Source organism: Equus caballus, chromosome 14, assembly GCF_041296265.1.
Source record: "Equus caballus isolate H_3958 breed thoroughbred chromosome 14, TB-T2T, whole genome shotgun sequence".
NCBI lineage: Eukaryota > Metazoa > Chordata > Mammalia > Perissodactyla > Equidae > Equus > Equus caballus.
Window position 1 is genome coordinate 40311934 of NC_091697.1, and position 10636 is coordinate 40322569.

Consider the following 10636-nt stretch of genomic DNA (forward strand, 5'->3'; position numbering starts at 1 on the left):
TAAAATATTTGTGTGTTGGCTCATTCAAGTTCACATAAAGCAGACCAGGAAAAGCAGCTGGTAGAAAGGAAATCAGGCCAAGATGCACTAAAAGCCAAGGTGCAAGAGAGATACCAAGATCTGATGTGAGAGAGAGGAGAGAGCATACTGCTACACAGTAGCAGAAACAAAGACAAAAATACTGCTGAGGTGTTTTCTTCTGCATCCCATAGCTCCTCAGGTTTAAGGAGACTTTTGGGTGGTTCTTGGTTCTCCTATATCTTCATTGGCATGACTTAACAAGAGGGCCACTCACATGGAATTGGGGTGAGGGAACACTGCCACCTACAGTAGTTCCATCAGCTGTGAGTGGCCATTTAAAATCCCCTCAGGCATACAGTCCTTTCTTTGCTGGCTTCCCTTGAAGAGGCAGAACAGCAAAATCTTTAAGAGCAAGAGTGAGCTTTGCAGCCAGACAGCCTCAGTTCGCATCCCGGCTCCACCTCTTACTGGCTGCATGACCTGGTGAGTTGTTCAACCTCTCTGCACTTCAGTTTCATGATCTGTAAAATGGGGGTGGCACATGTGCCCAGCCATAGTAATCACTCCATAAACATGAGCTCTGAGGGTTATGATGCTAAGATGTCAGAGGATATCATGAGACCCAAAAAGCTTCTTGATGTTCCTCAAGCCAGATTTGTGTCTGTCTTTGTGATGAGGCTCTGGGACCTCCTGGAGCCTGAGAGTGGAGAATGTGGGTTTCTCTCCTTAGTACTTTGGCTTTTCTTTTTGAGTCTCAGTTTCCTCACCTGTAAAATGTGAATAATAATGTCTGCCTCTGTTTGCCTCCTGACATCTTGTGCATCTCTTAAGATAGTGTATATGTTAGCACATTAAGGAGAATAGGCACCAAAAGGCCTAGAATGTTAAAAGATGTTCTTGAGTAAATGATTACCATTCTGAGACTGTTTCCTCAGCTGTGGAATGTGAGTAGTAATACCTACCTCCCAGAGTGAGGATTAAGGTGATAGAGTCCTGGGAACACAATACCAGTCCAAAATCTTCTGCCCCCTCCTTGCTGTCCCCTTGTGGTCATGTTTCCTGGTTAAGGAATCCTCAATTTCTGGTTTGTGAGTGTGAGAGTGCCTCAGAGGGGCGTGGAGTGTGGTCTCAGGGTGAAGTAAACCTATGACCAATCTTTGTTCTAGCCACTCCAGCCAGTTTGAACCTGCCAGATTCTGCTTATTTCCTTCATCCTGGAATCAAAGCTGCGGGTTGGACTTCAGTTCCCCACCTCACCCCCATCCGCTTTGTGAATAATGAGTTTTGCTTAGAGATTTAACCTAGAGAATGGGGGCAGGAAGGGACCTGGGATCTTCCATGAGCATTTGGAGGCCAAATGATATTCCTCTGAACCCTGGGCTTCTCTTAAGGCTCATTTTTGCTGCATCCCAACAGAACATGTGCTTGCTCACATTTCTATTCCCAAATGCCCGTAATACATCAGTTCTTGCGTGGACAAATCATCAATACAGTAAAAATAGCTGACTTCTGGTCAGTGCTTGTCGATGCAGGCAAAGTCAGATGGTGTAACCACCTTCCATTTGGAAAGAACTTCCACATAGTTCCACCCCCATTTTTAGGTGGGGCACCTGAGGTCTGGAGGAGTCAAGAGGAGTGTCCAAAGTCACTCAGCTTTAGGTGGCTCTGCTGAAATGTGCTCCCTGTGGGTTTTTTTTTAGGCCCTCAGCTTCCTCGAGACACTGGAATCTCGCATAGTCTGATGAAACCCTCGTCCTAGTGGATCAAGCAAGCACCTCTCAGCGGATGGAAGAGTATTTCAAGGTGTGAGGGCTTTCCTAATCCCCTCCCAACCCCCAGGCGGGCTCCACCTTCTCCATCAGGCGAGATGCTGACCCTGTCGTGACAGTCTTGGTTGTGGTTGGAGGGCAGCAGGAGCTACTGCTCTGGAGGGGCTCCCCACTTGTGCAGTCACCTGATTTCCTGCAGTGCAGTGTTAAGTTCACAGGCCCTAGGGTCAAATCGATCTGGGTTCAAATTATGCCTAAGCTACTTCCAGTGGTGTTACCTTGGGCAACGTACCCTCTAAGCCCAAATTCCTCTGCTGTGAAATGGCATAAAATGAGCACATTCCTTATAGGGACGTTTTGGACTTATCCAGGCTGGCTACTTAATTTTCAGGTTCCAGTACAAAACAGAAATATGGAGTTCCTTGTGCAAAGAAGCAAAAATAAAGCTTTTTACCGTCTTCCACAGTCCTTCTCTTGGCCTGTCATGGTGTTTTTTATTTGCTATTGAAAGTTGTACTCCCTCAGGCACAGGTGAGCCCCCACCCCAAGACTAAGTGAACTGGGCCGTGCGAGAGCCGAGGCTCCAACCCCCAGCACGTTTCATTGTCCCATCTGACTTTGCTTATGCAAGCTAAATTCAAAGATAAAATTATTAAGCTTTTCAAGATGGTGACCACAGAGCATTGAACTCTAAAGTGTAGGCCCTTCTGAGCGTGGGCCTTCTGTGATTGTACCAGTTGCACCCCTGTGAAGCTGGACTGAATGTGCTTGTAAGCCTTTAGCATCGTCTCTGGCCCAGAGTAAGGGCTCAGTGACTGGTCAGTAGAGAGAGGCCCGGCTTTGTTCACAGGTCAACTTAGGAATCCCATAGCTCAAGCCTTCACTTGAACTCTGCATCTGCAGCCTGGCTCAAGGGAGGGTCAGGAAAGGTGTTATAATCACCTTCGTGCAAATGGAGAAACTAAGGCTGGAGAGGAGCTGGAGCTTGGCTATGTTCACCCTGGAGTTAGTGATAGAGGCAGAAGCAAACAGTGATCTCTAGACTCTCAGTCAGTGCCAAGCATCTCAAGTTCAGTGCCCACTCTGGGCCTCCTTAGGTCACCTGGGGATTGTGAGTGGCAGCAGCTCCTGTCAGGAAACCAACCCCTCCCCAGGCCCTTACATAGCTTTCCAAACCCTGCTCACTGCCAGCCTCCTCAAGAAAGACTTCCCTACCCAGGACCTCCCCATGGAAGTTTTTCTTCTATATGTACATTTGCCCAAAAGTCAATCATATGGAATATAGTTTTATTTCTTGTGCTTTTTATGTTACCAAACATTATGAGCATATTTCTGGCTTATTAAATATTTTTTAACCTTATTTATAATATCTCCATAAAATCCCATTTTCAGGAAGCTCCATAATTTATTTGACCAATCCCCCTTTGGTAGACACTCAGGTTGTTTCCGATTATCTTTCAGTTACTGAAAGGCAATGTATCAGCTTCTAAACTGGGGATAATCATAGTATATGGCTCATAGGTTATTGTGAGAATTAAATAAGTTAATATGAAAATAACACTTAGGAAATGAAACAAGTACTACACATGTGTTAGCTAATATTATTCTGTCAGCTCTGTTATTTTGGTAATGCTAGAGGTGATACCATGTTACACACATCTTTGAACATGTAAGTGATTCTAAGGTGCATTACTGGGTCTGAGGGGAGAGCATGTTCAAGGCTGGCACCGAATGTGTCCGTAGTGTATGGAGGGTGTGCCTGAAGCTCACAAAGATCAAGGGTGGGGGCGGAGAGGAACAGGATGGCGTTGAGCCCCAGGCTTCGGCTGGAAACATTTGTTATGATTTCACTGTGATGCCTGAGGACATTTGGACAACCAGTTTGTCCACTTAAGGGCTGAAAGCAGGAAGAGAAGAGAGTACAAAACCTTAAAGAGGGCCCCAGAAAGCCTCTGCTAGGCCAGCACAGACAGAGCAGTTTGCCCTCCAGCTCCAGAACCGTGAGTGGATACTTTTCTCTGTTCTTGTTCTTAGTTCCTGCTACAACTAAGGAGTTCAGGTCTTCCACAAAAGGGAGTTGCAATGAAATCGGATTGGGACCATTGAGTCTTAAATAGCCAGGGATCTGCATATTAGGCTGTCACTTCAGGTCAGGACTGGGCAGAGGAGCAGGGAGCATTAATAGCTAGCTGCCTTTGTGGTCCCCTGTCCCCTAGCATCTCCTCTGCCAACTGTCTTCCATCATGAAGTTGTGACTTTCTAACATAAAAGTAATTTGTCTTTAGGATGCCTTCCATACAACACAAATACTCAGGGGAGATAAGTATTTCACAGAATGATAGAATCATGGAATTTCAGAGCTGAAGGGGAACAAATTCTATTCAGTATTCTTCCAGAGCAGAAATCCTCAAACATTTGAGTCAGAATTCTACATTAGAATCACGTGGGGGCTTCTTAAAATGGTGGCCTCCTGGGCCCACACTCGGAGTCTGATTCAGTAGGTCTTGTGGGTCCCCAGAATATGCCCCTTTAAGAATCCTCCCCGGGTCATTCATGCTGATGCAGGTGGGCTATGCTTTGAGAAAGCCTGTTGTATAATAGCCATAGCAGGTTGGTTGCCTCTACTGTTGAGGAGCTCACTGCTTCAGGAGGCAGCCTATTCCATTTCAGAACAGCTCTGACTTTACGAAAGTTCTTCCTTATGTGCAGCTGGAATCTGCCTCGGTATGAATTCCACCCGCTGGTCCTGATTCTATCCACCATGGCTATGCAGAGGAAGTTCAATTCCTCCAGCCTCCAATAGGCAGAGGGACTTGAGAATTATGCAACCGTGAGAATTACGCAACCTTTCAAAGGTGCGTTGGAAGGGAGCACCTACGTCTCTGAGTTGGCTGGGCCTTTAGAAACTCATTTCCCTTCTCTCTGGGGTGGATGTCTCCTTCCAAATCCAGGAGAGTGGTCCCCAAATCAGAGGGCAGAATCCCTGGGGAAGAGGAAAGGAGTCCTTGGGCAAGTGAAGGGTCTGTGAAAACTGGTTCCTATGATCAGAGGATGGCAGGGGGCTGAGCAGATGCCTGGCCAGACATCGTGGTGGTGAGTTCCAGGACCTGGATTCCAGCCCCCGTTCTACCTCTAACCCTCCAACAGATTCTGAGCAAGTCCCTGCCCCCTTGGGCCTCAGTTTTCACCTCTACACAACCATCCTTTCTGGTCTTCCCATTCTGAAATCCCATTTTTAAAGCCTGGCTCTCTCTGACCTGCCTCCTCTTTGCTTCTCTGGCAAGTTTTCTGGAGAGGGTGGCAGGAGAGGAGGTGTCCATGTTCTTAGGAAAAAATCCTGAGCCCAAGGCTGAGGAGGAGCACAGTTGCTCACCCAGCAGAGCAGCTCTTGTTGCAGTGGGGCGGGGCGGGAGTCATGAAGAGTGGCGGGTAGGCCTCACAGTCCTCACCTCTGCTCTGAAGCAAGGTGGCTAGGACTGAACCCGTGACGCCTGTGCTCCCCAGGCTGGAGGCACCCTCCCTGTGACGGGCTCTGTCTGAGAGGGGAGCCCTTCAGGTTTGTGGGCTCTTTGAGGCCAAGGCCTTGCTGAGGGAGACAGAGAACAGGACTACAAGGAGGGCCTGTGGATTGTCAAAGGTCCTTATTCTGCAGCCCATCCTGGGTCTCCACCTTACTCGTCTCCTTCTTTTGTCAGGACATATCTCAGATTTGAGGCAAAGGAAACTCTGTGAGCACTGACTCCCTGTGGGTTCTTGGAAAATTTTTCTCAGCGACCTGGGCATCCATTTCCTCATCTGTCTAAAGGGCTAACAATGTCCATAAACACAGTCTGTAAACTGTAACATGCCTGGAAGACGCAGCTGCTGTTATTCTGTTTGTTCTCAGGTTAGTGTTCACAGAAGTAAGAAATCTCAGTCAAGATGGATTCTGTCCTAAAGTGTGAGTTCCTGAGTTCCTGCTTACATGGGACGTTTTTCTGTATCTTGGGCAAGTCTTCAGGGGGCTGTGACTTGGGGAATGGTGGAAAAAGGGGCCAGCTCAGCAGGGAACTCTCCCCAGAGTCACCAGAGGTCTGGATTAGGATTTACAGGAAAAAAAAATAGTCTTTAGGAAATCTGAAGCCACAGACCAAAAATACTGGGGTCAGAGGTCATGCCATGAGCAGAAATGGCCACTCACTTACTTCTGTGAGTTGTTAAAGTTTGAATGGACGAGCTCATGTGTGCCATTTGCACATACATCGTACACGGACACTCAGTTATCATTACATACACCAGGCACACATGCATCCCTTCTCACAGCCCACAGGTGCCCAAAAGGCTGACCCCAGCCTGCGCAGGCCATGGCAGAGGCTCCAGGTCTTTCCTGGGGAAGGGCTTACCTATGGGGCCACCAATTAATGTTGATGGGGGAGCTGGGATGTTTCCCTCATCAATTGTCATGCCCCGCTTGGTTGGGAAAGGACCCTGGATGGGAGGAAGCATTCCCAGATTCTAGCTCCACTATGATACCACTTTCCTTGTATGTTTTTAGAGATGCCGCTTTCCTTCTCTGGATCTCCATTTCCCTCTCTGTAAAATGGGTCCACAATCTCTTCCCTATCCACTTCTGAAAATGGCAGTAGGGCTCAAAGGGAATAACACATGTGAAGGTGCTTTGAGAAAGCTGAAAAAATTGTACACGTGCAGGCAGGAGGCAGGGGAGGGGAGGAGATGGTTTGGGGGGAAGCAGACCCTGAGGCTCTCAGGTCACTGTCAAGCCAGCCTCTCACCTGAGTGTGTTGTCTCTTTACCACCTCCTCCAGGGTTTGGCAAAGATGATGACAAAGAGAAGGAGCAGCAGAAAGAGAAGGGGAAGCTGCAGAGTAAGCCATGTGAGGAGCAGCAGAAGAAGGTGGAGCAGATGGTGAGGCTGTGGTACCCCTCTACCCCTGGAAGAAATGAGGCTTGCCTGAGGCACAGCCACCAGCTCATATGGAGACTCTCTCTGGGGTGACTATGCTGTCCAGGGTTGAGCTGCTCCTGGCAGGCAGATGTCAGGTCCTCGGATGAGGAGGAACTTTCTCCACTCAGGGATAACAGGACCTAGGGATGAAGCTGCTGGCCAACTGTGAATGGCTTCAGTAGTTTGTGAATGGACAAATCAGTATTAAATGGCCATATGAGTGGATCAAAACCCACCTATATAAATTGCTAAGTAGGACTGAGAGGTCCGGGAAAAGGGCCTGTGGGCTTCAGAGGGCTGTGGTGATTTAGAGGACGCTGTTCTTGTCCTAGACTGAGGAGCTCTTCTCCCGATTCCTCTCCAGCCTCACCTTAGCTGATCAGGGGAACGGTTCCAGCTCCATCTAAGAGTCATTTGTCTAAGTCTTATGTCTAAGCAGCAGCATTCCCAAATAACGTCTCTTTTTCCCCTGGAAATTTACTTTCAGCACAAACTTCTCTTTGAAGCTTGTGAAGAAGCAGGTTAACTGATATCGCTGCCTTCTGCCTCCGGCAGCTCTTGGAGAAGTTGTAAAGTAGGAAAAGTTAGATGCCACCCCATCATTTTTCTCTGGTTGCTTCTCCCTCCTCTCTCCTCCCCTGTAGCCTCTCAGTGCCCAGGGACTCTCTTCTTCCTTCCACCCTTACCATGCTCTCTGGAAACAATCTGATAGCAGCCATTCATAGTTTAAGGTCAGAGACTTCTGGAAGCTGGTATCAAAATTTGGAGTAAAACTGCATCTCTCTCTTGCAGCGTCCTCTGCTGGTCTTTTCTGCCCTAACTTGTATTTTTTCCCTATCACTGCTCCTCAGTGCACCTCCCCATAAGGACTCATCTTGTTTGGTGCCCTGTGCATATTCCACACCTAGCTGAGGATCTGGAGGAGAAGGGAGACCCCTGAAGGCAGGAGCGGCTCCAGACACTGTGGGAGAACCTGGCCCAGCCCCAGGAGCCCACATTGACCTCACGTCTCTCCAGCAGGAGGACAAAGGCAGCGAGAGTGACAGCAGCAGCAGCGAAGAGGAGCCGGCACAAGTTCCAAAAAGAGGCACCAGACTGTGGTCTTGGACTCGCAGCATGCCAAGAGCACCAGGGAAACCGAGTCCTGAAGTGGGAAGGGACTTGTCAGAGGTCATGTTGAGAGAGCAGAGCGGGATTGGTCCCCAGAGCTGCTAAATCCCAGGGCAGAAATGACCTCATTGGGGAGGCTCTCACGGAAGGCTGGGTGTCACCCCAGGGTGGCCAGAGGGAGTGCCCAGTGTCAGACAGGTGTCAAAGCAGGGCCAGACCTCAGACAAGGGTCTCTTGACTCCTAGCACAGTGCTCCCTCCACTGCCCTAAGCAGCCTGAGTTCCCAGCCTTGAGCTGGGCTTTATGGAGGAGACAAGGGGAGAAGGTGCCACCTCCATCTCCAGAAGGGAGCCCGGGTCTCTCTGGAGAAGCCTCTATTCCTGCAAAGCAGAGCTGTAGAATTCTGTGCGGGAAGGGAGGGATTGGCGTGGGCTGTGGGGAGATGGAAAGTTCTCTGGCTGCATCCTGAAAAATCTATGGGAGAGGGCCAGAGGCAGGGAGGGAGGAGGGCGTTGCACCTGGAGTGGAGAGGGAAATGAAACAGCAGGGAATGGCGATTGAACTCTGGAGAAATTCAGGGTCTGAAGAAGCCGAGTCTGAGGGGAGAGCTTGGGACCCCCATGACCTCCCTAGGGACTCCCACGTGCTCTGGCCATGCAGCCCCTGCCACTTCCCTCTCCCTCGTCTCTTTGGCAAGGTCTGACTTTTCTTCTCCTTGTCACACAGAACCAGGAGATGATCACCAAGAAAAAGAAGAAGAAATGCTTCAATTAACCGCAGGAGCAGCTGATATGGGAGCCTGGAGCAGGAGCACAGGAGAGATTGGAGAAAGGGCAGTCAGGGGAGAGGGAGTGAAGGAGGAATGTTACAGAATGAAACTGTCCACGTACTCTAGTCTAGCCTTTTGTGTTATCATTTCATTTAGGTTATTATTATTATTTTTTTGGTGAGGAAGATTGACCCTGAGCTAACATCTGTGCCCATGTTCCTCTGTTTTGTATGTGGGATGTCGCCACAGCATGGCTTGACAAGTGGTGTGTAGGTCTGCACCTGGGATTCAAACCTGCAAACCCTGGGCTGCTGAGGTGGAGCCTGCGAACTTAACTGCTGCACCACTGGGCCGGCCCCCCATTTAGGTCATTTTTGACACAAGTGTTCTAGCAACAACACAACCCTCATATTTTTTGAGCACCTGCTATCTCACAGTCATGGTGCTCAGAGCTCTTCTCAATCAGTCAGTGTAATCCCTCAGACAACCCATTAGGTCTGTAGGATCATCCTTCTAAACTAGAAAACAGGTCTGGAGCACTTAAGAGACTTGCCCAAAGTCAGCACGGCAGTGGGGGTGGGTGGTGGGGAGGAGAGCGTCAACCCTGAGTATTTGACCATATTACCCATCCACACGTGAAGCACAAGAAAGCCCCGAGCCCATCACGTGAAGGCTCACTGTGTCTCCCTCAGGGCCCTCCCAGCCCCCACCGACCTAACACAAAGAAGCTACAACTAGATCAGAGCATCATGGGACTAACTCAGCTTGACCAGAATCCTGTGGCATACGCAGGGAGGAGAGTGGGGTGGAAGGACGCTTGCAGGCCCCAGGGGCAGGAGAGGAGCTTGGTTCCCAGCCCTGCCAAAGAGCCAATGGGAGACCTCCAGCACATCTCTTACTGCCTTGCGGCTTAGTTTTTGCACCTGTAGCTTCAGAAATAAAAACGACGGAAGTAAAACTGTTTCGGTTTCCAGGGCTTTTTGCGCCATCTTCTGGTCAGTCATGACCACTGCAGCTTTTTTGCAGTGTTGCCATCCACCTTGGACATCAGGTAATTTTGAGGCTTCTAGGAAACTTCTGGTGGCTGTGGGGGTTGAGGCTGGGGTGGGGCAGAACCAGAGCTGACCAGGGAATTGCTGTGGTCTCTGGGTCTCATGGCTGTCTGCTGCTAGTGGCTGGATGGAGACTCAGGGAGGCAGCCAGTGGAGGAGAAGCCCCAAATGTGAGAGTAGGACAGGACTAGGAAACCATGGAGTCTAGCCCCACCAAAGTACGGAAGGGGAAACTGAGGCCTGGGGGGAAGGAGGGACTTGCTCCAGGCCACACACATAGCTTCCAGCTGTCCTGACACTCAAATCCGCTGGCCTCCCCTTGGCCTAACTGCCTCCCCTTTCTCCAAGTTTTCCATCCCAGCTGGTCACATGTCTCCACCCTCCTGAGACAGAGCCAGCACACTGCTCTGTCCACTTGCTGCAGTGACACCCCACCTTCTCCTGGTCCCAGTTCCTGCCCTGCCCAGGGGGCGTGGTCCCTCCACCTCTCCAGGCCAGGCTTCCCTGGAGGAACGGGGATGTGAAAAGAAAAGGGAGGTGGAGACCTGTATTTTCCTCCAGCTCTGCCTCTCTTCCAGCCTAGCCTCGGTTTCCCCATCCGATACACAACCAACCAGCCCCACAAGATGACTGAGAAGATTAAATGGATAGTTGGTGTGAAAGCGCATTGCGAATTCTTGGGCCCTCTATTAAAGTATTAAATTTCCAGGTGTCTGGGTCCTCCCCAAGCCGCATAGTCATCCCAGGTGCTAATTGAGACCCATTAGCCCACAGACCATGGGACCTCAGAAGACGGAGATGCGTGGAGAGCTGCAGTAGTTCGATAGGCGTCAGTGAGGGGGCAGTACTTCATCTTCCAGCCCTGACTGGGGAGGACCTGAGGTGGCCATCCTTCTAATCTTCTGGCTTCAGAATCTGGGGCCTCCAGCAGAGACTAGGGTTGAACTCCCTCCTCCTTCCAAGATCCTAC

The 10636-nt window shown here is 49.9% G+C and overlaps 1 protein-coding gene across 3 annotated transcripts; it reads left to right on the forward strand.

Moving 5' to 3' along the window:
* The first annotated feature begins 3651 nt into the window (after positions 1–3651).
* LOC111767755 (splicing regulatory glutamine/lysine-rich protein 1) lies at positions 3652–9575 on the forward strand. Of its 3 annotated transcripts, none has more exons than XM_070233004.1 (5): positions 3652–3790; positions 5677–5730; positions 6596–6696; positions 7753–7905; positions 8572–9575. In XM_070233004.1, the coding sequence occupies exons 2-5, from the start codon at positions 5712–5714 to the stop codon at positions 8617–8619; spliced, it is 321 nt and encodes a 106-aa protein (XP_070089105.1). In that variant the 5' UTR covers positions 3652–3790; positions 5677–5711; the 3' UTR covers positions 8620–9575. The 3 variants fall into 3 exon arrangements, with proteins under 3 accessions (XP_070089105.1, XP_070089107.1, XP_070089106.1); XM_070233006.1 differs by having other exon boundaries at positions 7756–7905; XM_070233005.1 differs by lacking the exon at positions 3652–3790 and adding an exon at positions 4745–4883.
* Positions 9576–10636: the final 1061 nt, after the last annotated feature.